Source organism: Monodelphis domestica, chromosome 5 (assembly GCF_027887165.1).
Source record: "Monodelphis domestica isolate mMonDom1 chromosome 5, mMonDom1.pri, whole genome shotgun sequence".
Lineage (NCBI taxonomy): Eukaryota > Metazoa > Chordata > Mammalia > Didelphimorphia > Didelphidae > Monodelphis > Monodelphis domestica.
The window spans coordinates 141,831,427-141,856,941 of NC_077231.1; the positions used below are offsets into that span (position 1 = coordinate 141,831,427).

General features: G+C 41.3%; 1 protein-coding gene across 4 annotated transcripts in view; it reads left to right on the forward strand.

Moving 5' to 3' along the window:
• Positions 1-24,510, forward strand: part of GATA3 (GATA binding protein 3) — a 34,231-nt gene extending 9,721 nt beyond the window's left edge. Inside the window, exons 1-6 of one of the 4 annotated variants that reach the window (XM_001363291.4) lie at positions 450-687; positions 1,217-1,858; positions 4,611-5,147; positions 10,586-10,731; positions 15,931-16,056; positions 21,759-24,510. In XM_001363291.4, coding sequence (XP_001363328.1) covers positions 1,618-1,858; positions 4,611-5,147; positions 10,586-10,731; positions 15,931-16,056; positions 21,759-22,043 — 1,335 coding nt within the window. In that variant the 5' untranslated portion in view covers positions 450-687; positions 1,217-1,617 and the 3' untranslated portion in view covers positions 22,044-24,510. Of the gene's footprint in view, positions 1-449; positions 688-1,216; positions 1,859-4,610; positions 5,148-10,585; positions 10,732-15,930; positions 16,057-21,758 lie in introns of those variants that run through there. The other 3 variants (XM_056799437.1, XM_007503943.3, XM_007503944.3) reach the window with 3 other exon arrangements.
• Positions 24,511-25,515: the final 1,005 nt, after the last annotated feature.

Sequence of the window (25,515 nt, forward strand, 5' to 3'; positions counted from 1 at the left end):
AATTTCTTAACTAGATCTCGCCCTTTCCCGAATAAGTTAACTTTATGAATGGGATAGGCAGGTTTCACTGGTACTAATAAAACTAACAACCCAATTTTGAATTAGCAGGATCCGATGCCACACATTTAAAGGGCCAGAACACCAATCTTTTACTCTCTGACTTTCACCCCCAAAACCTTAGCATAGTTTAAAAACTCTTTCCCGAGTACTTTCAGTTTGTGGACTCTATTCTGCTATACTTTCCGGTCACCGGAGAGGGAGGGGGGAATTTTGGAGAAGGGTAGTGCGGGGGTGGTAGGGGGAGGGGATGGTGGCAAAGTAAAGGAGTAGGTTTGGGTTGCAGTTTCCTTGTATTCAGTATCCTGTCCCCTCCTTATCCAATGACAGGCTCCTCCCCTTCCAGCGCTGATGACACTAGAACCTCCTTAAGTTGCGTCGCGCCACAGCTGTCTGAGAACACTGAGCTGCCTGGCGCCGTCCTGATACTTTCAGAAAGAATGCATTCCCTGTAAAAAAGAGAGAGAGAGAGAGAGAGAGAGAGAGAGAGAGAGAGAGAGAGAGAGAGAGAGAGAGAGAGAGAGAGAGAGAGAGAGAGAGAGAGAGAGAGAGAGAGAGAGAGAGAGAGAATCTGATCAAGCAGTTTTTGCCTCTCTCGGGTCACACACTTCTCTGCTCCCCACTACCGAGGTTGGTACTGTATCTGCATTCTTTCTTTCTTTCTTTTTTTTTTAGTTAATATTTTTCTCCATGTGGAAGGATCTCTCTTTTCTCTTCTCCTTTCTCTCCTCTCCATTCGTCCTCTGTTGGAAGGTTTCTTAAGGAGTGGATTTTTACGGGCTTGAAAATTTATAGTGCTGAGTTAGAGTTGCTTAGACCAGGGGCTCTTGGGATAAAACCTGAGGTGAATTTTTGTTCCCTTGCGCCCCCTTTTTAAATGCGTTATTTTTTCAGAGGCAGGGCTCCACAGGACTTAAGAGGGTGTACGTGTGTTAAAAGGAACGAAAAACTCTTGTTGTTATAGTTTGCAGCTAATGTCTTGGACGTCGTATGTGTCTGTGCCGAGTTCTGCAGGCTATAGGCGCCTCTCTTGTATGTATGTGCTCGTGTGTGTGCATGCTTGTGATCTGTCTGTATGGGAGGTGGTGCCAGTTCATAAAACTCAGGTGCTAAAGTACTTAAATGCTCATCCAGTTTTTTCCTCCTCTTTCCATCATAGGTGACCCGAGGAGAGACTCATCTTGGAAGAGCTGACGAAAATCTGTGGGGAACCTCATTTCTAAACAAATTTAAATCATCACCATAAAAAAAAATCTTCCCTTCCTCACCCCCCCCATTTATTTGGAATTTATTGTTTCTCCCTTTCCCCCTTTAAAACAACTCTAAAAGGCAAAAAACAATTCCCTTCCTCTTCTTTCTCATTCTCCCTCTTCCCTACTACTTCTCTACTACCTCCTCGCTGAAAAACAAGACAAAAAACTCCACCACGGACAACAGTAACTGAGAAAAAAAAACAAAACAAAACAAAAACCACCCCAGCCCCTAAGAAAAAACTGAACACCCCCAGAATTCTGAGCTGTCTTTCCGGGGAAGACCGCGCGCAAGAGCGTGAGCGAGGAGATGGAGGTGACTACGGACCAACCCCGCTGGGTCAGTCACCATCACCCAGCAGTTCTTAATGGCCAGCACCCAGACACTCACCACCCGGGGCTTAGCCACTCTTACATGGACCCCTCACAGTACCCTCTGCCAGAGGAAGTGGATGTACTTTTTAACATCGACGGACAAGCCAACCACGTCCCACCTTACTACGGAAACTCTGTTAGGGCCACGGTACAGAGATATCCTCCGACCCATCACGGTGAGTAGATTTGCTTTTTTTTCCCTATCTGTTTTTCTTACTTGGGGCCAAATTTCTAGAGCTCTCAGCCTATCCTGACTACCTCTCCTAAGACTCCCTGAAAAGACATTTTCAAGTAAAAAAGACTTGGGGCATTGGAAAGGCTGGGGAGAAGTATAAGGAAACTTGGGACACATTCTAGTTTGAGGACAGCAGTGGTTTCTGTTCCAAACAGGGGTGGGTGGAGGGCGTCTATTAAAATCAAAAAGAAACCACAAAAACTGTTCATCTGAGCAACACGAATAAGGGAAAGGGGGCTAATGATTTGTCCAGAGGCTTTGCAGTGAATGGTCCTCTGATCCAAAGGTGTGGGCTCTGCAGGGAATGCACAGTCCGAGACTAGCTAGCCCTCTACCTGGCCAGAGTTGCCTATCTGCAGGATACATTGAAAATTTGGGGAGCTAGGGTGCTCCTAGAAGGGGGGGCAGGGATTTAGAGGAGACCACCTAGACTGCCTCAGCTAAGCCTGACACCCCCAACTGTGAATGCTCCTGTAGCTTCGGATCCCAGACAGCTTGTATTTCAAGCATGTGGGTGAGAAATTGAAAGAGAGGGAACTACCTGAGAGAACTTTATCTGGCTTTTTTTATATTTTGGAAACTCTTTCTCAGTTGGGGGTAACTAGTTTGTCCAAATATCTCTGCATTTGCAACTTCAAGCAAACTTTCAGCAAAGCAAGAGATTTATTTAGGTATAGGTCTTTGGCTTTTGCCTAAAAGACAGTAAGTTCAGGCCCCTGCAGTTTTCTCACTCACTTGGCATTAAGGAAAATGTAATTCAGATCTGTCGACTGGAAAGCAAGCAGGGCACTTCATAGAAAGACTAGATATTAATTTTAAGGATTCAAGACTTCTTAGATTCCCGGCTCCACAGAATTTTTTTTGTCCAGCTTTGCCTCAGAATTCCTGGGGATCGCTTTCCCTCTCAATCATCTCTGAAGATATACCTTCCTACTTTCCTCTTTAAGGCCTACTACTCACTGAAGTCCCTTTGAGGATTTAGAATTTGATTTCTAGTTTTCTTAACTAATGGGGAAGATTCAAGTTGTTCTATATTGTTTTTTCTTCTTATGAAAAGTTTGGAGAGGTGTGAAATTAAAAAAAGCCACCTGGACATAACACTCTACAAACAAAAACTCTTTAAGATTTAAAAACACAAATTGTTTCCCGAAAAAAGAATGAAACACAAACAGAAGCAGACCAAAACTTGGGGTTCCTATTCCAAGAATGGCATTCCACCCCCCCCCCTACAGATTCCTTCTAAACATTGTTGACAGAGTTCTTTAGTACCAGACTTCAGGGGTCTGCTGTTACCAGATTTTAAAACAATTGTTTCTACTGATGGGGCGCTCTTTGCCCTTACTCAGTGTACATCAGCAGTTAAGTGGAAATTCAATCGATGCAGACTTAATGTTATTTACTATACGACTTCCTGGATAATAGTGAATCTTGACCCTCTATGTTCAAAGAACTCCCTTTCCACCTCCCCTCCCCTTCCTCTCTCAGATTTTAGTTTCAGTATTGTTTTTAATGGTTAATAGAATAGTAAACATTAATGTAGATCTTGGATTAAAGGATTAATAGGTGTGTGGATCTGTGGGTACAATTCCAATGTGCACATTTCAGTGTGAGTTCAGCTATATCTAGCACAGGTTTATGTGTACTGAAAGTGAAATTATCAGTGTGTTACTCCAAAGTCATCCTAGGTGATAAATACCCAATACATATTCCAAGTTACAATTCAATCTTTGTTTTGAGAGCCCATCTGGGGCTCATTTTATTTTCATTGGTGACCTACCTGGGAACAGGGAGCGAAGCAAAGAGGCTGCTGTCCCCAGCTTATTGCCTTGGACATTTTCTCTGACAGTTAGAGTATGTGAAAGCTTTGGGCAGAAGTCATGCAAGTCCTTTTTGAAGTAGCCAGGCTTCTACTGACAAGTGTTGCTTCAGTTAGCCCGGAAATAACCCTCAAATTTCCCCTATCCTTTTCCAAAAACCAATTTATCCCCCCTTCCTGTTTCTATAGTTCTCAGCCAAGGCTTCGATATGGGTAGAGGGCTGTGATGGGATGTTAAAGAGCTTATATGTGCTGAAAATACTTCCATTTAAAATGGAAGGAATGAAGGAAAAAAGGAAGGACTGAGAAGAGAGGGAAAGAATTGGAGGGAAACAGATCCTTGAAGGACTTGGTGGCTCCTAGCATTCAACTCTCATCAAAGCTAGGGATCAGAGGAGTAGAGGAGGGGTATTAAGGAATTTGGGGCTGGTGGAGAAGTAGACTGAAGAGAAACAAATCCAACCAGGTTTTAGGAGGAAGATAGGAGGAGATGTGACTTAGGAAGTATTTAGGGAAAGGTTTAGTGAATTAAGGGATATCTTGCCTACCCAGCAAACTATAGGCCAAAATATCTACTAAGGGAGACTAGGGAACAGGGAGAAGGGTTCCTTTCACCTTCTTTTCAAAAGATTCTTAGTATTAAAATCAATTTCCCAGGTTCCATTCAAAGAATGGGAGGAAATCCCACCTGGCTTTCACCCCCATTATCATAGGTTGTACTGCTCTTCTTTGTAGAGAGGTCAAGGAAACTCCAGAGAACCCCTGATGTGTTAGAGTCACCCACTGTATTGCAGCAGTGTGATTTCAATCCCACTTCTCTTTTTTGCCCCTTTCTTTCTTCACCTGTCCCCCCACTCCCCAACCCCCTTCACTGCAGGGAGCCAAGTTTGCCGCCCTCCTCTTCTCCACGGATCTCTGCCCTGGCTGGATGGTGGCAAGGCCCTGGGGAGCCACCACAGTGCTTCGCCCTGGAACCTCAGCCCCTTTTCCAAGACCTCCATCCATCACGGCTCCCCAGGACCCCTCTCAGTCTACCCACCGGCCTCATCTTCTTCACTGTCGGGTGGTCACTCTAGCCCGCACCTCTTCACCTTCCCGCCTACCCCTCCTAAGGATGTTTCCCCGGACCCATCCCTTTCCACACCAGGCTCAGCCGGTTCAGCTCGACAGGATGAGAAGGAGTGCATTAAATACCAGGTGTCCCTTCCAGACACCATGAAGCTGGAGTCGTCTCACTCCCGGGGCAGCATGGCTACACTTGGGGGAGCCTCCTCCTCTGCCCATCATCCCATCACCACTTATCCTCCCTACGTCCCCGAATATAGCTCTGGACTCTTCCCTCCTAGTAGCCTGCTGGGGGGATCGCCTACAGGGTTCGGATGTAAGTCGAGGCCAAAAGCAAGATCCAGCACAGGTAGGATCTGTCTTCCGTCTCTGCCGGACTCTGTCTCTTCCCCTTTTCTCTCCTCTGAGAGCTAATCTTCTGGACTTTCCCCATAGTTTAGGGAAGTGATTAGAAGGCTCACTAACTGGCATGGGGAAGACAGAGAGGGGTCCCCGACCCCCCACTTATTATTGCTTTGATTCTTGCCATTCTTTCAAACGAGGCACTAGTTTTGAAACATGTCCGATCTTATCCCTTTGGTCGTTAGAATCTAAGGGAAAAACACGTCCACTTTGAGGCTCTTGAAAGGAATCAATGGCTAGGGAAAGAAGAAAACCCAAACCGAAATAATACTTCTGTCCTCCAAAAATCAAAATTTATATATTCAGAGAATGACCTCTAATCACTTTTTAAGGCTTAATGGAAGTGTAAGACATAAATCTTTAATGTCTAATATGAAAATTAAATCTCTTAAATGTAAAACACTGAATTAACCTGTGACCCCTGGCACTATCTGTCCAGAGTTTGTTTCCCCACCCCCTCCATCCCAGTTTTAAAAAGGAGAGATTGAGTCAATGACAGAGGGAGAGAGAACTTTTAACTGTTTTTTCTGAGGGTTGGGGGTGGGATGGCTAATGAAAATATACAGTAAGTTCTTAAAATAGGAGAAAGAACTTTGCCTGGCATAGCTCCACATGAGAGAAAAAGGGGGATGATCAGCGTAGCCTGAGGAAGAAGATGCTGAATTTGAAATAAAAAGTCCAATCCTATTAATAATCTCTTATTCTCTTCCTGTGCCTTTTCTCTCCCTGTCCTCTCAATCCAGTAAGAGGCAAATGCCTTGGATTTGACATGCAAGCTCTAAGAGAACAGAAAAGCATGTGTAAAGGTTTTTCAGGTGTGACCCTCTCATACATTTTCTCTTTCTCTCACACAAATCAAGTCTAATCTGGAAATCGAGAATATTTATTTTGTTGGTGTAGCCACCTGATTGAACAAAAGCCAAATTTAGAAAAAAAGGAAAAATAAACAACTGAGCTGGGATTTTTGCCTCCAAGTAATAAAATAAAAGCCTCACCGATTTTGTCTTCCACCAAAGCGATTAGAATCCGAGAGAAAGGAATTTTGGAGAAAGGGTTTTTCAAATTCTGCTTATTGATTGATTTTTTTTGGGAAGTGAGTGATATATACTGCCTTTGGTTCTTCAGCACAGCCCAAATGTCTTGACTCTGCAACCTGAGTGGGTTCTTTGCAAAAAGAAAAAGTGAAATCCCACTGCCTAGTGTGGGTGAGAAGAGCAGCCTCAAACCAGAGTTTCCATGGCCCCTGGTGGTTCCCCTCCTCCCCCTTTACTGTGGAGGTAGAGGCTTGGGAGCCCAGGAACCATGAGATCAGTTTTCAGGGCTTTTTCCAGGGTGACATTTACTCCGACTGTCTGAGCAGGACTGTCTCTATTTAGTTGATATGTTTTAGCTAATCCAATTATTTTCAGACTGCTGCACGCGACAGTTGCATTGTTTATCCCGAGCCAGGAACTTTAATAGAGTCCGGATGCGGTTAGGCTGACAAAAAAACTCAGACCTGCATGTTCTGTACATGAAAGTAGATGAGAGGGAGAAAGAGGGAGGGAGGCTAAATGGAGGAGACAGACAAAAAGCGAGAGAGAGAGAGAGAGAGAGAGAGAGAGAGAGAGAGAGAGAGAGAGAGAGAGAGAGAGAGAGAAGGAGAGAAACACAAGAGAACCCAGTGGGTCCTAGAGTGACCTGTTGTACTTGGGAAAAGGGCCCTTTTTAGGGGGAGGGAGCTAATTTGAGGGAGCACACTGGGAGCACACTGAGATCCTGAGGGAGAGGAGCTGAGTTTAGGTGCTGATTTGTAACCCCTTCAACTTCCTGCATTTTGCAGGGTGGTATGGAAGTCCACACTCTTGGATTAAGGAGCCATAGATAATTATCGTAGTAAATGCCCCAATGTACCTTGCTAGTTCTGATAGTTGGAGGAAGGGACTGGAGAGAGCCTCACATTTCCCCAAAGCACTCCTTTCCTTCCTGGTCTCCCTTTCCTTGTTTTATTCCCCACCCCCACCCCATTTTGTGCTTGCCTCTCTAAGGACTCTCTGAATATCTAGAAAAGAAGGCTGTGGTTAACATAAACCAAAACTAGGAACACCTACTTTTTTTGGTATCCTGGTTCGATTTCAACCTGATTTATTTTACTTCTCGAACCCTCCCCTCCTCCCCCATTACCACAGTCACCAAAAAAACCAACCTAAGACCCCCGGGGCATCTGAGTGTAAAGGAACGACACTGCTGAGAAAGGTAGTTTCTTAAGGACCTTTGGTGGGAAGACCTGCTAAAGCAGGTGGGCAATTGAGAGGAAGGATCTTAATTTTAGTTTTATTTTTCAAAATGTCTCCACAAAGTCAATGCAGTTATTAAAGAAGGAGAAAAGAGAGAGGGGCTGCAGCGTTTTAGAAGAACGGTTGAAGCTGTGGTTAGGGTGGCTTTGGCTAACGCCGGGGGTGTTTGTGCACAAATGCACCTTGTGGGGGGGAGGGGGGAATAAACTGTCTTGTAAGGGGGTCATTTCTAATTTCTCCCTTCCTGGGCAAAGCAGCCTGTTGTTCCCTTGATCTCCAGCTCCAGCCCCATTCCTAGCTCTGTCTGATTTTGAGTCGATGACTTCTGGGTCTCTCAGAGCAACCAAACCAAAAATTAAGAGATGTTTGAAACTAGCTGTTGAATGTCAAGAGGCCTTGAAGCTCTGTGGTTCTGACACCTCAAGGGAGGTGTCATTGTAAGCCGTTCGCCCAAAGCATAGGAAAAAAAAAACACAGAGGAGAAAAAAAGAAAAAGAAAAAGAAGGCCCAAGGGAGTCTCATCACCTATTAAAAAAAAAAGTTGGTAATTTGCAACCCACAGACTTGAAATAAGCAATAGCAACCAGAAAAACCCCAACAAACCCCATACTCCTAATGAATTGAGAATGAATTGCCCACTAGTGCCTAGACCTGGGCTTAATGTGGTATTGGAAGAGGTAATCAGCTGCTCCCCCCATTTAACACTCAGCAGTTCCCCCTGAAAAGGAAGCTGTCATCCTTCCTCTCCCCAGAAAGTAAAGTAAAACAGACTGAATATGTCAGAGATTCTTTTATGTCCCTGTCCTGCCTAGGAAATTCTTCAGCATTCAGAGAGCCCCAGCACCTTCGGGGGCTGAGTTGACGGTGGGCTCAAACTGGAGATAGGAGGAGGTGGCAAGACCAGAAACTAAGTGGGCTTCTCAATAGTCATATCCTCGAGTGCCTACTTCAGTGAGGCGACTTGTGGAAGGATTGTCTGCTCAGACAGAAGTAGCAGCCCCTTCTGTGCCTGAAGACTTTATGGTACAGAGAGGGACCAAAGAAAAAGCCAAAGGGGGCTTGGCTGTGTTGTGGGCTCAGAAAGGTCCCTGGACTTACAGAGGGTGGTTGTGACAGCTCCCAGCCTTATTCCCTAACTTTTTCCATCCTTTCTTTTTTTTTATTTCTTTCTATACACTTATTTTCTCATTCCCTTTAGATTTAAGACCTAAAATAAAATGCCTATGAATTTACTCAATGAACTCTTTAGAAACCTTAGGATCTAACACCCTGGAGGGGAGGAAACCCCATAATTTTCCTTCCCCACCAAAAACTTGGATTTAACAGGGTGTGGAATTTTAGATCTAGAGAGAAGCTTAGAGATAAAGTCCTCAACAAACCCAACAACCTCCAATCTCTCTTAAATAAGGCAAAACAAACAAACAAAAAAGACAAACAAACAAACAAAAAACCATTTAACAACAAGATTCTTTTAGGTTTATTAAAAAAAAAAGAGAAGTGGTTCTAATTTTTTATAAATGTTTGCTCCTTTTCCTACCAATTTGGAACTAGAATTTTAAGTGAGCAATAGAAATATACTCACAGGTACATTTGCATTTTCTCTCATGTTTGGACTATGTTGTTTCCAAAGATCAGAAGCCAAATCATTCTTTCTCCTCTTTTAGGGATCTAGTTTTCCTAAATTTCCCTTTAGCTTCTACTTCTTGTTTCCCTAGTGAATACTCCCCACCCCAAAAAATTGTTTATTTCTTTCTTGAAACAAAACCTCTTGGCCCTTGGAGGTTCTAAAGAATTCAAGCTGAATCATCTTGACCTTTGAAGACACTTAGGATCACTGATGATTAGTCCTCAGTTCTATAAGGTGACTGACTGCCAGGGTCAGGCACCCAAAGGGAATGGGAAGAACTCTAGGCAGGAGTAGGAATAGGGTCAGAGAGGTCAACAACAGAGAAGGGGTGAGAGAAATCAGCAGGAAAATCCACCAAAGTCACCAAGAGAGCAAAATGTTGTAGTCCCCCTAAAAAAGAATTTAAAAGGTCATGTTGCAACTTAGCTGGAAAGAAATCGGTCTGTAAACTCTCCTATTACACAGGTCTCCATGTTCTGGTGTCTTTGTTGGCCCTCATTGGGTCAACAATGAATACTTGGCTTTGCTTGGCTTAGTTTTCCACAAACAACAACAACAGCACCATCAAAGCCCATTTAGCCTAAAATTAACCAGTTACTCTGTGGCCCTTCTTCTCCTTTAGCAATTTGCTCTATGGACAAGTTCTCCAGGGTTTTTTTATCCTTCCTTTCTAATTTCTCTCTGAGTACCCCTTTCTTCTTTTTACTTCTTCATCAACTCCTGTTTAATCAAAGTTTACCCTTTTCCTGTAAGGCTTTGAATTAAACGTTAGCTATTTTTAAACTGAGTCTAAGTAAGTGTCTATCGAGAAATAACATTACTAGGGTTGGGGTAGTCTTTTAATTTACTGCCACTTATCCAAGGCAGTTTACAGTTTTAATTGGAATATGAATCCAAAGGCCCAGATAACTTTTCTCAACTGTTCCTTCAACTGATCCACCAATATTTGAAACTACTGTTATCTAATTATCCAATTATCCATCTTTATACTTTCTCCTGTCTAATATGTGCTGTCTAATCAATATGTATAAATATAAATACTGATCTGAAAACAAGAACTAGAAATAGGTCACCCTCTTTTCTCTTCCTTTTATTTTGAGACACTGCAGCTGAACTTTTCCATTTTCTTTGGATTTGAAATTTTCTTAGAGAAACAGTTTAGCTGAAATCTGCTTTCCTCTTTGTCAAGACTCCTCTCCCATCCGGTTCCCAAATGCCCTCAATCCTAAAAGAGTCACAAAGTTCTGTTGCTATTTAGCCACATATAATTTTTGTTTGAGGATCGTTTGTATGTGTGAGTGAAATAGGAGTTATATAAGGAAAGGACAGATAATATCAACGAGAGTGGGGGAAAATTCCCTCTTAAAAAAGGAGGGAGGAAAATCCTTCCTTTTTCCAATTTTCCCTTCACAACCTATACTTAGTTTACTTAGCCTTCATGTGTGTTTTCCATAAGTGACTTATGTGTGATCTTGTTTCCAGAAGGCAGGGAGTGTGTAAACTGTGGGGCGACCTCAACCCCATTATGGAGGAGAGATGGTACTGGTCACTACCTGTGTAATGCCTGTGGGCTCTACCACAAAATGAATGGACAGAACCGACCCCTCATTAAGCCCAAGCGAAGGCTGGTAAGTTCTTGAGAAGCACTGATCCAAACACTAACCTTTCTGTGTTTTTAATTTCCTCTCTTCAGGAAGAGGAGGTTTTTGCAGGAAATTGGCAGGACAGCATGTGAGATTGCTCAGGAGAGGGGCTTTTGCCCCTTTTATTTCTCTTCCTCAGTCCTCATATCAGACTTATTAAGAATGTGTTTGCCAGGCTACTAAATCTTGGGTCTGTGCCTTATTAGGACCATTGCTTTTACGGGACCAAAATGGATGATTAAAAAATATATTGGAAGCTCAATATAATACTTTTCCTTATAGAAAAGAATTTGTTGTAAGGCAGACCTCTTCCTAAGGGGTTTAGTTACTGAAGGAATAGTAGGTAGTTCAAAGGCACAAATCCCAAAGACAATACTTAATCATGGCAATAATGTATTATAAATTCAAAGTCTATTTGCCTGTTAGTTGGATAATCAACCAGCCATCAGGCCCAAATCATCTTTTCTTCCTTTTGGGGATTAGGAATTGAAGATTCCTTACTATAGAAATTCATCTGGAAGAAGTTTTTATTATTTTTTTCCTTTTCATGAGCTGGAAAAAAACGAAGCTATCTAGATAGACCTTTAATATTCTGGTTCGTTTTCTATATGACATACCAATAACTCAGTGGCTTTAATAAAAACTTCTTGCTCGTTATTACTGTTCCAGAAAAAGTAGACCTCTGCCAATCTCCTTTCTACCACTAATTAATAATAATAGTTTTCATTTCTGTAACCTTTTCAGGCTTACAAAATACTTGCCTCTAAGGAGACAGAGGATCGTATAGTTTAAGTGATTTGTCCGTGCTCTCAATTTGGGAATGCTGGAACTGGGACACATGACTCCATAAATATCTATGGAAAGTTTGCTTGTAGTCATGACTTTGGATAGGGCACAAGATTGAAGAGATCAGTGTAGCAAAGATGAAGTATGTTTAGCAAATGAAAACTTGAACCGCACAAAAGTAGCTAGAAAAGGGATTGTTTTTTTCTCTTTCTTTTTGTGGTAGTGATGACATTTATTACGTACTAAAGACTCAGAAAGGGAGGAGGGGGAATTTCCCCTTGCAGATCAATAGATGAATTAGCATCCACCAAATTCTAAGGAAAAAATGGCCTCTGTAGTCTTTTTTAAAGAAGTAGTTGCACTTTCCATCAACCAACACTTTTCACATCCTCTTTAGAAGGAAAAACTTTCTAGGTATGGAAGTGCTCACAGGACTTTGATTTTTTGGCAAGTCATAGATCTCCATGCTTTTTTCTCTTCTCTGTCAGTCTTCCCTTCAGCTCCCTCAACCCCCCACATACAGGGTTTTTTTTTTTCCTTTCTCTTATGTGCAAACCTAACTTCCTAGGAAAAAGCTGCCGGATATCTGAGCACTGGAGATAACTCATAAACAACAGCTCTGTTTCCCCAACCCAAACATTAAGATGTTTGAACGGATCAGAACTAGAAGGATTTGAAAAAAACAGCTGGAGGTGTTAGTGTAAAATGAGGGTGATCACACCACAAAAGAATGCTCTGAATCACCTCAAACCTGGCCTTTGTCTTAAAAAAAAAAGAAAGAAAACCCCCTTGTCATAAGATGTTTTAATAGCTTTACAGTGCAAAAAGTGAGGGGGGGGAAGAAAAGAAAACAAGATGTGTGTATGTGTGATGGGGGCCTGACTTATTGCCTGTACAGACTGCAGATTGAAAAGATATTTTATCATTCTGCCTTGACTTACCTTCCCCCCCCCAAAAGCACCGGAACTCTGAGTAATAATTCATTTTCATTTTAAAATTCAATTGCTGTTATATTTTGATCTGTCATTCCTTTCTTAATCATTCTTTCTGGAGAAATTCATTTCCATAGAAATGAAATACAGCTGAAACCTATTCAGACTTTGCTTATCTTTGAGTCACATTTTAATTACTAGACCCATGGAACCTGTTTTTTTTACTCTCTTTCCTTATATATCCCTTTTCCCCAAATGTATGTGTATGTATATGTGTATATATGGACATATATTTGTATATAACTATAGATATACATATATAACAACTATTTGTCCCTAACTTGCTATTCCCCACCTCTTGATCATTTAATATTTAGAGAAATATAACCTTACTTATAACAGGGCTCTTCTGAAAGATACTTATCTACCATTAAATAACTGAATACAAAGAACATAACTAATCACTGAAGCGAGAATCATTGCTTTTTTTTTCCTTAGTGGGATCAGTTTTCAAAATTTCTTACAATGGGAAAGTGATTGAACTACTTGGAATATGAATTTGGTTTGGGTAGACTGAATACTCTGACTTTTAAAAGAGATTCGGCACCTACGCAGAGCCTGTTAGTGTAAAATTAGTGTAAAGTTAGTGCCAAGCCTGTAAGACAGAAGGCATTTTTTTAGTATGTTTGTATTCTTGCCATTATCCAATTTAGTCTTGGTTTGGACTTAAAGTTTGTTTTGTATTGTATTTTTTTGAGCTAGCATTATGCAATTATGAAATATAATATTTACACTCAGAACAATACATAATAGCCAAACTTTTTGGCCTGGGAAAGTCAGAGATCATAAATGGAATAATAACTTATGGGAATTATTTTTTAAATAACCAAAGGAAATGTGTAATAATGATGAAAAATCATATTTTTATTCATTTAGTAACTTTTAAAAAAGAGTATATATGAAATGATTTCTTAGGAATTTCACTGTTAACTCTTAGTCCCTTATGAGGTAACAGTTTTAAAAGACTCCAAGGTGAGCAGAATTCAGTCAATGTCATCAGATGTGATAATCATACAACTTGGCTAGCAACAGATTGCCCAGGTTCTCAAAGATGAGATTTTTTGAGACCCCTAACTTGGAGATCAGTGTTGTCTAGGGAGCAGACTCAGGTTTCTCAAAATCATGGGGCTTATATTTAGGAATTAAAGAATCAGGTGTCCACATGCAGAACAATTTAGTGACTTCAAAAGGAACACTGTCAAAATAGCTATTGGTTTATCCATTTTTTGGCAATTTAATGGGTTCAGCCTAAATTTTCTCTTGATATGATGTTGAGAGGGCCATTTTCTAGTTTCACTTTCTGGTTGTTAGAGTCATAGCTGATTTTCCTAGAACACGATCCACTTGTTAAATGGCTATGTTCCATGTTTTAGTTCTGCCGTTTATTTGGGAGACTCGTGGTGGTGAAGGAGTTATTAAATATAGTGCTTTTTTTCCTAAATGTATTAGTTGATTATTCCATTTCCCCACAACTTCTTTTAAAGGTGCAGAAAGTTATGAAATATTAAAAAAATAAAATTTCTTTGCCACCAACAGAAAATGGCCCTTTCCAGTACTACCAAGGAGTTAGGAAATGAAAAAGAAAATAAAGAGTTTTTAGGAACTTTAAAAATGGTGGAAATAAGAATCCTTTTGGTGGTGGTATTCAGTCATTTTTTTTAAGTCACTTCCAAGTCTTTGGGACCCCATTTGGGGTTTTCTTGGCAAAGATACTGGAATGGTTTGATATGCCCTTCTCCAGCTCACTTTACAGATGAGGAAACTGAGACAAACAAGGTTCAGTGACTTGCTCAGGGTCACACAGCTGGGAAATGCCTAAGGCCAGATTTGAACCTAGGAAATGAGTCACTCTATCCTTTTAAAGGAAAATAAATGTAATGATATAACCAGGGAATCCAGGGAAGGGAACAAGCATTTATCAGGTACCTACTATATTTCAGTCTCTGTGCTACATGTGTTACAAATATGTCCTTAGATACAGATGAATAAGATAGCACTGCCTCTGATGCTGTACTGCTCTATGGAATGGCTCCATTGATTTACCAAATGTATCGGCACATCTAGGGACGTGTCAGGGTTTTTGAGGATGGGGTTAGGGCTTGGGAGGAAGGAGAAAAGGGGAGAAATGTGGGAAGACTGGCGGAAGAGGAAAGAAAATCGAGTCATTTGACTGAAGAGGACCTAATGTTTTTTTATTGAGTAACAAATTTCCTTGTTTTTAGTTAGTGTCATTGGCTTGAAACCAATTGAATGGTGAAAGAGTGGGTCATCACTCACAGGCATCAAGGAGTAAAGTTGGAAAACAGAGGCTGCATGAGTTACACAGTGGTCTCAGAATATTCTGAAGTCTTACTGACAAGTAACTGAAGGATGTCTGAGTTATAGAAAATGTGCCATTTGTAGCTAGATACATCAATACCCTCCTATAGACTACTTGCCTCTGGTGTTTTTGCTGTCTTTCTAGTTACCTAGAAATAAAAAAAAACAAAAACATTCCTCTTCCTTTATTCTATATATCTAGAGCTTGGCAGAATTATTTTTTAAATCCTTACCCTCTATCTTATAAGTGATGATCAATTTTGGTTCCAAGGCAGAAGAGTATATGGAAGGGCTAGGCAATTAGGATCAAGTGACTTGGGTCACACAGCTAGAAAGTGTCTGAGGCTAGATTTTAACCCAGGACCTCCCATCTCTAGGACTGCCTCTCTAGCCACTGAACCATCTATTTGCCACAGAAATTGTAGCCTTGGGTTTCCCTTGTGAGTGAGCCCATTTGCTTAATAGCATTTGTTTATACTTTTATGTTTATAATGTTTTTAGTGGGAAACTTTGTTGTGGAATCAGCTCTATAGACCAGGACCTAAGAAGTGGAACTATTAGCCAGGGGGGAATGTGAAACTTCATTCAATGGCCCTTAGGTCCAGAAAAGCAATTTCCTAATACATTCTAGGGGTGTCTGGAGGAGCCTGGCAATGGGGGGGGCACCAAAAAAGCAATTTCCTAGTGCATTCTAGGAGTGTGTGGAGGAGAGTAGTGATCCAGGGGCCACCAAAAGACAATTTCCTGGTGCATTCTAGGGGTGTTTGGAGGAGAATGGCTATCCAGAGTGGGAAGGATAGCTTTTTCTATCTCTTGTAAAGTTACCCTTCCAAACCCTCCCCTTCACCCCAATTTACGGTCTCTGCCACATGAAGTTAAAAGTCAAAATAGTAAGACTCTAATGTGTACAAATTATCTCTGCTTAGGTTTGTTTAAGCAGATTTTGGGGAGCTTCATCACTTTCATGTGGGCCACTTGCTAGTTTTGATTTCAATGATGATTTCTTTGTTTTTTTTTTAAGTCTTACTATGTAGTTATGAAAACATATTTTACCCTCTTCCCTCTACCCACCCCTCTCCACCCCCAGTCTGCAGCCAGAAGAGCTGGTACGTCCTGTGCAAACTGTCAGACCACTACTACTACCCTGTGGAGAAGAAATGCCAATGGAGATCCTGTGTGTAATGCCTGTGGGCTCTACTACAAGCTGCACAATGTAAGTGTGATCGTAGCCTCCGAGAACCTAGTAGGCAGCCCTGAGTCTCCAGTCTAAGCTTTCTTGTTTCCCTTCTGACTTCCTGTTTAATGGAACTGACTTTATGTGGGCAAGGGTCCTGGCCTCAGCTCACTTCTGTTTGGCTAAAATCTACATTCAGAGGAGGGTGGTCACTAGGTAGCAATTTTTGGGGAGGCCACGCCAACTCATGAATACCGTCTGCTGAGATGTGAAGGGACTGTGAACTGCATCGGTAGGAGTGCCCATATGGACAGCATCATAGATATTTGAAATATCCCAAGCTGTAAAGAATGGACCAGGACATCACCTTGGAGCATTTTTTTTCCAGTATTAAAATAAGGCACCTTGTATCTATCAGTAACAATATAGTTTAGCCATAACAGTGCCAAGTTGGGAAAGATTTAGACACACAGAACAACATTATCCACTTAACCTGCTTTGGAAAACATAACATGCAATGTCGCAATGTGATACGCTAACTGTGCCTGGTCTGGTTTTTCAAGAAAAAATATTCTCCTTGGAAAACAAAAAAGTCAGCATTTTTTTTTTTATGTTCCCCTGTTTACCAAATGTGTTGGCAGTTGTTGTTGTTGTTGTTGTTTTTGTCAAAGCAGAGGTGAGAAAGAGAAATAATGAATGCATAGTGCTTCAATTCCTAAAACCAAGGGGAAAGATTCTGTTACTAGGGAGTGAAGGGAACAGGCGGTTGGGTCAGAGATTGTGGTGGAGAGGTGCTGGTAGAAGACATGGCTAAACCTGTGCTGAGAATTTTAAATGGGCTCCTTCTAGGAGACATGAAGTGAAATGTCTCAGAGATTTCATCTGCTGTCTTTGTTCTAACTAGCTTACACATGCATAGAAACCCCGAGGAAAGCAGCAATAGGAACATATCTATGCTCAGCAAAACAAAAACTCAAGAGATTTCTCTTATATATTATTGACGGAATAATAAGCACCACGAGAGAGATTCCTAATAATTATAATAAACCTTCCCACTTTTCTTTTTTTTCCTACCCGGAGTTGGCTGTTTTTATTTATCACAATTTGGAATGGGCCCTTCCTACATTTGCCATTATTCCACCCCCCCTCTTCTTTTTTTTTTTTTAATCTCTGTCATATTTTCCCCCAGGGCTATGACCCTCACCTTAGTGGCATGTGTACATGGACCACCAAGGGAAATCTCTTTTAAAAGAGGCTTTGGACTAAAGGGAAGCCGTTTTACTCCTCCCTAATTCCTCCCCTCTCCAACTTCTTGGCTACTCTGACCTTGGCCAAGTCTGGTGGGAAGGGAAAAAGGCACATTTTTGTTGTTGTTGTTGTTGCCTAAGGGCCTTTCTGGGAATATCTCCATCTCCCCCAAGAATACCTGGGATTTGGAGAGGAAGCTCCTTCTTGCTAGCTTTTTCAGCAGAATTGCCTGGGTCCTGCTGGAATTGCTGAAGGATGACTAAAACACAATAGCCTTCGTGGTCCTCTCTGCTGACTGGATTCAATAGAAATAACTCTCCCTTTTGGAAGAAATTTCATGAATGTTCAGACCCCTTTTGTAAAAGCTGCCATTTTTGCCCTCTTCGTGTGGTTTCCATTTGCTATTGCATTCAACTGTGAATGGGTACTTGTTTTAAGTAAGCTAGAAGAAGCTCCATTTTGTACTGTTGCCCACTGGGTTGAGGAAGAGCTAAAGATGTGTGATTAATTGCTGGGAAGGCCAGTTTTTTGCAGATTGATTGCTTTCTTTATCACTGACACCTCTGATAAGAGCTCCTGCCTTCCGGAGTTGGCAGAGGTGGGGTGTACATTTCTTTTGGGGATTTACATGGAATAAAAAGGAAGGAGGAAAGGAGGAAAGGGGCAAAGGCAGGACTAGAGGTGGCTTTAAGAAAGAGGGTAGTCCTTTGTGGGTGAGGTAGGGCCTCCTGTATAAAGCTTTGGAGAGGGGCTTTACCCTCCCTTCCAGTTCTCCAAATTTTATGAGTAGTTGTTTCACAATTTGCCCGTGGACCAATCCCTGCCTAGTATAAGCAAGGAGAGGAAGACCAAAGACCTGTAGAATACTCTGTTAGGAATGCTAGGCCTGTTCCTTTGGTATTTGCCCAGGGCAGCATTTCCTAAACTGATTTGGCTGGGAGACACTGTTTGGCTTGGAATAAATCGATGGAACCCTTAAATGCCGTCTTGTGGAATCTGGGGTTATAGAATGCCTTTCGGATAAAAAAGAACCTAGGAAATTTTTGAGCAAAAGAGAGAGAAATAAGCTTCTTTTCAGGATGGAAAATTTGAAGTTTAAGTATGAAATTATATAGGTAAACAAAACATAATATTTTGAAAAGGAAAGGATCAATAAAACTGGGATTTTATTATGGAACTTCTGTTCATATCATATAGAATACCAGTTTCATGGGATTCAGTTGGGGGGAATGCTGCCTTGGGGCAGGGCTTTGGTACTGGGAGTCCCATTTGATGGGTTGATGATGTCATCCTGGGACCTCTTGGCCACAGTGGGCATAGCAGGACTGAGTTTTCAGGCCCCCCCCCCCTTCCCAAGAGATATTCAGAGGACAAAAATGTATCTCTGCTGTATCTGTATGCATACTTTCAAGCTATAGAATCTGACAAAAGCAATCATCCAATTAGGAATGGCATTTCTCCCCAAATCAGATGGCCAGGGTATTGGGTATAAGATGGGCACTTCTGTCTCAGACATGGGAAGTAGTTTTTGTTTCGCTCTTGTTCCCTGTTTGGCTGTATGATCTGCTACTTACCTGTTTGGATTCAAAAGTCTAGAAGGCTCTTGTCTGTAGTTAGTGGGATTAGGACCAATAGGAGACATGGGAAAATCATCTGCTTTCCTTTTTATTTTCTTTTAAGTTATTGAATTTTTAAAAAAGAGTAGTTTGGAAAATTTAGACGTTAGATCTGGGTTCCACCTCTGGCTCTCCCTCTAGTAATGTAACTTTGGACCAGTCACTAACCTGTTCAGACCTAATGAGAGGCTTGAATGACATGATCTGTAAGGTCTTTCTTCCAAATCTGGTATTTCACATTTGTAGAAATGCTTCTTCCTTATAAGGATTAAGGTGGTAAGAATTGTGGAAAATTAACCCCATAGTTTTTCAACTGGTTAAATGTATAGTATAGAATGTAAAGATAGAAAAGTATAGAATTCCTATAGAAGAAATGAGTCATTGGGTCGTAGATTCAGAACTAAAAGGGATCTTCTTCTTGTTGTTTGGTTGTTTTCAGTCCTGTCCAACTCATTCTGACTACATTTGGGGTTTTCTAGTCAAAGATACTGGACTGGTTTGCCATTTCCTTCTCTGGCTCATTTTACAGATGAAACTGAGGCAGGCAGGGTTAAGTGACTTGTCCAGAGTCACACAGTAAAGAAGTATCTGAGACTAGATTTGAACTCCTGACTCTAGACCTAGCTCTCTATCCATTGAGCCACTTAGATGTCCCCTCATTCCACTGCATTCTTTACAGAATTACTTAGCATGGCATTCTCAACCTCCCAGTGGTGAGAGCTATGGAGTTGATGAGCAAGAATAGCTTCCTCCCTTAGTGCCGGGATAGTAGGAATCCATACTAAGATCATTATTGGTCTATGAGTTTTGTTTACTTAGTGGTTGTAGATTCTCATGTTCATGGTCTTGGGGTTTCTCCTGCCCAGGAGCTATCTGTGCAGAGACGAGGAGTTCCTTGCCAGTTATCTAGATGTTCAGCTATCTGCATATCTACATCACAGGATCAAGGAGGTGTTGTAGTTAGTTATCTGGGCTGGTGTAGTTATCTGGGGATCAAGATATTGTACTTAGATTCTGGCTATGTCCTGTTACCTGTATATCAAGATATCGGCATATAGAAACATGCCCCTGTACATTGTACTCTATGGGAATTGCCGTACATTGAGATTCTTTCCTGACTAGAAACAGAGATAGGTGGTGGAAGAGGGAGGAGTTTGCTGTCATCTCTGGAAGCCTCAGGGTTGACCCTGAAAGGAAAGCTGATGAAAGAAAACATTGAGGTCTTATTTTGGGAGTGGCCTTTTTCTTTCTGTTGCTGCAAATCTCCTAGCCCTCCCCATGCAATGAGGAAATGAGCCCAGTGTCCTCTGCCTCCAGATTCCCGCCAACTCCTGGGCTTTGGTGGGTTGATCCAGATCTCTACCCCTCTCTCTTATCTTAGCTCAGGATTATTCTTGGGAATTTTTGTTCTTGCTGCTATCAATTAACATGGTACTAGAGCTCTAGGAACCTCTTTGGTATTTGGTTGCTATTTTCCTCAGTGTCCATTTTCTAGTCTCATAAGCATTAAGCTTTGGAAGATCTCTCTTCTCACATAGGAACCAGGATTGAAAGGGCTATTTCTGTCCCAAGGTACATTTAAGCAGATTGAGCTGATTCTTGGGATACCAGAGTTTCTTGAAGCTTCAGGTTCAGACTCTGGCATTGACCCCTTAGTCTCCTTCATCTCCCTTTTCTTGGAAATAATGCAAAATGGGCAGAGCCACAGATGCTAAGGGATTTGCCCAAGGTCAGACCCTCCATCTTAATAGGCATATGCCTGACCATGATTTGGGTCTATCTAACCTTGACTAGGTGTGGGAAATATCTGTCACACAAATATCCTTCCCTCCTCTCCAGGCAAATCTCTTTTAAAGAAGAAATGAGGTCAGTTCAGAAGAGATTATATTATAGGCTCTGAGGCTAAAGTGTAGGGACCCCCAAGTAGGCTAGAGTGAGAGCAGAAACAGGTTTATCTTTCTTTGCTCAAGACTTTCAACACTTGGCCATGTTTGACCTTTCATCTCTAGACTGGGATTATTTCGGTATCTAGCAAAAAACTTTTTGAAGCATTTCTTATTTACCGATAGATCACTGGATTGTTGACTGATTATTAGGTAGTAGATCCTTGCCCTAAAAGAAGTGGCTACACTGGGGCCAAATTAATAGCTTGTAATGGTTTCAGATTTGGGAGAAAGTGTGAAGAAAGCAATTCCTTTCTGAAAGGGCTGTGGAACTGAAAACAACCCGAATATATGTTCCAAATGGACATTTTAGTGTAAGACTCATCCTGAAAAGGTCAGAAACTAGCCCCATATGAGTCAAGAATGGTTTGATACCCAAGTTTCCAAGGCTAATTTTCTTGATTAGCACCTGCCAAGTTGGCTCAGAGTGAGTGAGATTGGATTTATCTTTTGAAGTCTTAAATTATATTTTTGTTTTGATCAACAAGCAAGCAAAACGGCATTAGGTGAAATATCCAAGAGAAGAATTAAGAGGGGAAAACTGCCATAGACACGAAGCTATTGGGTTCCTAAAATGAGGTCTTTTGGAATGACGGAGTTCCCTGGAGAGATTTCTCTAAAATAATAACTGACGAAACTGACCGATTAACTCTAGTTCCCCGTGCATAGTCACTTACAACTCTTGGTCCCTGGAAATGATAAAGGAATCCTATACCCTTCCAGTTTCCATCTGATGTCTAGGCTTTCAGGGAAGCCTGCAGAAAGGGGGAGGGCGAGAGGTTGGGAAGGAAGGAGGGGGAAGCCCCAAAACCGAGAGGTTGATAACATGAGGCGATCTGATGATGGTGGTGGTAGTGATGATGTATGAAAGCCTTTGGCCCTTTTTGGAGCCAGCGTGAAAGCAAAAAAATATATATAATTGATCTTTGTTTAGATTAACAGACCCCTGACTATGAAGAAGGAAGGCATCCAGACCAGAAACCGAAAAATGTCTAGCAAATCCAAAAAATGCAAAAAGGTTCACGACAGCCTGGAGGACTTCCCCAAGAGCAGCTCGTTTAATCCGGCCGCCCTCTCCAGACACATGTCTTCTCTCAGTCATATTTCACCTTTTAGCCACTCCAGTCACATGCTGACTACTCCAACACCGATGCACCCACCATCCAGCCTCTCTTTCGGACCTCACCACCCTTCCAGCATGGTCACTGCCATGGGTTAGACTTCCCTGTTCAATGCTTAAAGGTCTCAAAGTGAGATTTCCCCTCCCTCCCCTTTATACTTGCATTTTTGCAGGAGCAGTATCATGAAGCCTAAAAATGATGGAGATATGTTATTTGAAGGCAGAAAGCAAAGTGATGTTTGTCACTTTTAAAAGGAGCTCACTGTGGTGTCTATGTTCTCAACCACTGAAGCTGGATCCCATTTGTGAATAAGCCATTCAGACTCATATTCCCTATTTAACAGGGTCTCTAGTGCTGTGAAAAAAAATGCTGAACATTGCATATAACTTATATTGTAAGAAATACTGTACATTTGAGGAAGACTTTATTGCATCTGGGTAGCTGTAAGAAGGGCATGAAGGACACCGAGAAATATAAAGAATATGGGGAGAGAAAAAAAAGTTCGGAAGTAAGAAGAAACTAGGTCTAATGCTCACACGGACAAACCTCCAGTTGTGTTTTCTCTCCGTGGCCACAGCTGGCTGATACCATTAAAAACCAAGGCATAGGCAGATGGTTCCTTCCAGGCTGTGGGCCTCCGGGTAGGAAGAAACACACTCAGTTCCAGGCAATCAGTGTTACCATTCCGATATTGCCACCGAGGGTTTTCAGATAGCCATTCTCCAGACCTATATGCATTGTGAACAAGTCCCTGTAATTGTTGTTTGTATGTATAATTCAAAGTACCAAAATAAGAAGAGATGTAGATTTATTTCATCCTATTATACAGACTGAATTGTTGTATAAATTTATTTACTGCTAGTGTTAAGAACGGCTTTTTCTTTGTTTTAATATTTTTTTTCCCTCTCTCTATTTTTTGGTTAAATAAACTAGATGATAAACATTCGGTTGACCTAAGGTGGTTGTGCTCTAGAGGGTTTATTTTCCATTTTGTTTTTTGATGATATTTATTAAATAGCTTCCATGGGTACAGCGGCATCTGTCTTTTCACTCGCTCCTCCTGCGGCCCCCGTGCTCATGTGGGTAGCAGCGTAGGAGCTACCAACGTGCATGTTAGCAACCGAGGCCTTCATTGGCCCAAGTCCTTCTGAGAGCAGCCTGGCTGATTTATTAGATCCCTTTGTGTTCTGTGCTAGTTGTCACTGCCTTAATACAGTCTGTTGGGGAAAAAAAAGCTGCAACATTTAAAGAAACCACGAGATAATATGTCATCGAAGCGATGGCCAAGCTCTCCTAGAATGTGGTAGTTGTAGCTTGTTTAAATATATGAAGCTTTTTGAAAAAGAAAAAAGAAAAAAAAAAGAGATGTAAGTCAGATCCACAAGGAGGTCGTCTGAACCCTCCACACTGACGACCTATTCCTCCGGGGAATCGTTTGGTTGGATGTGGGGGTCTGAGTTTGTCCCAGAAGAGTTAATTTTGGGGTTGAGGCAACTCTTACGGCTATCTGTCGTACCCACCAAGCTTGAGTTCCCTTGACGTGCTCAGTGTGTTGTTTTTTTGTTTTTTTCTTTTGTTTTTGTTGTTAAATCCCTGTGGGACCCAGGGAGGCAAAGTTCCCACAGGAGAAAATGGGACCTTTCCCTGCCTGCAACCCACAGGATGAGACTCTGCAGCAGATGTGGTAATGTTTAAGATGTAAATGAACTGGGCTGGCTCTTGGGTTTCATTTCTGTTTTGCTTTTCTACTGTTGAATGGGATAACACCGCAGCGAAGGATTTATTGGAATGTTTGCGAGACATGAAATAAGCATTTTGTAACGCTGTATATTTCCCTTTTACTCTGTTGACAGAATGTGTAACTATGGTGCACATTTAAAAATCTATGTTAATCACCTCTCTGCTTTCTTAAATATTTTAAACCTAGAAGTCAATGTTGAAATAAAGGAGTAGAGAATTGCTGAGATGCAAAAGGAGATCTCACTGGCTCCTAACTGACCATCTACAATGTTGTTTTCCATTACTTTTGAAGCACCAAAGGAACAATCTCACCTTTTGCCATATTAAACTTGGTAAATTTTGTCATAGTCACAATGTCTCAGGACTTGCCACCTCTTTTCTTCATGAGTAGATTTGAGTAAATGCCCTTTCACCTTGAGAACAGGGAGTTCAAATTCTTTACATTCTTTGAAAAAAAAAAACCCAACACAGCAACACCCCAACAACTGAGTCTTAAATCATGGAGCTGTATTGACACATTTGACCATATTCCTTCCTCAGAGAAATGTCATTTCATCGTTCTGTATATTGTGTTAACATGCTAAGGTGTTTCTAGATAATGCAAAGGGTTTTTTAAAAAAATATAAAGTTCATGGTGACGATGAGTCAGCTTATTCTTCAGAATATTATCTTACATTTTCATGTTTTCACTTTTTCTGTTTTTGATAACACACCTCAGAGAGCAATACTAGAGAGGGGTTTAATCCAGAAAAAAAAAAGCCAGACTACGTGCTGTTGACCAATGTATTGCTACAATATTTCTGAGTAAATTGTATCCCTAATTAATTTTCTGTCTGTCTTGTCTCATTTTTGAAATATCAGTTATGTCAGTTCACATTCAGAGGAAGTACTTGAGAAGCAAAAAGTATAACTGGGGATGGATTGTTTCTTATTTATTTTTTCTTTAAAAACCAAAACCATGGGCGGGGGGAACCACATGGGTGAATTGCCGGATAATATTAAGATTTCTGGACTCTTCTGATAATGATTTTATATATTCAGGATCCTGACTTTAGCTTATGTTTCTAGGATGACCCCTCAAATGAATAAGAAATGGAGAAATCAATAGACCTTGGACTTAACTGGCATTCTGAATTTTTTTTAATGGTTTTCAACATTTTGATAAAGTTCATGTTCCACCTTCAGAAAAGTAGCTAGCAGTGGGATAAACTTGATGAGAGGAAGTAGGAACTCCCAGAACCTACATGCCCAAATCAATCAACTTCTTGGAAAAGTTCCCAAAGTTTTGGATTGGTTTCAGTTGAACTTGCTTCTCATCATTAGCCTTCATTTTGGCCCGTCTTTCCTGAGCCTGAAACTGAGAACAAGGAGTCCTCTTTAGTATTTGAGGCTTGACAGACTAGGGGTTTGTGGTGAAGCACCTGAATCCTGACATTCCCTGAACAAAACTCTAAATTGTTCCTGTTCTCCCCATACCACTGACATTTCCTTAAAAAAGAATTTCTTTCAAGATAACAAGATGTTATGTTTATGTCACTTAAAAGTTTGTGAAGTTCTTTACATATATGACCCTTAAAACAGTCACTTGACAAAGGTACTATTATTGTCATCCCTATTTTATAGATGAGTAAATTGAGGTCAGAGAGGAGAAGTCACTTGAGCTAGCAATTGTCTGAGGGGGGATTGAACCCAGATCATCCTTATTCTAAGTCTGCTGCTTTCACCACTATACTGGACCACTTCCCCAATACACAAAAATATCACACTAAATCCTCCATCCTTCCTGTCTTCTACAAACAACAACAACAGAATAAACAATATGCAAAATTT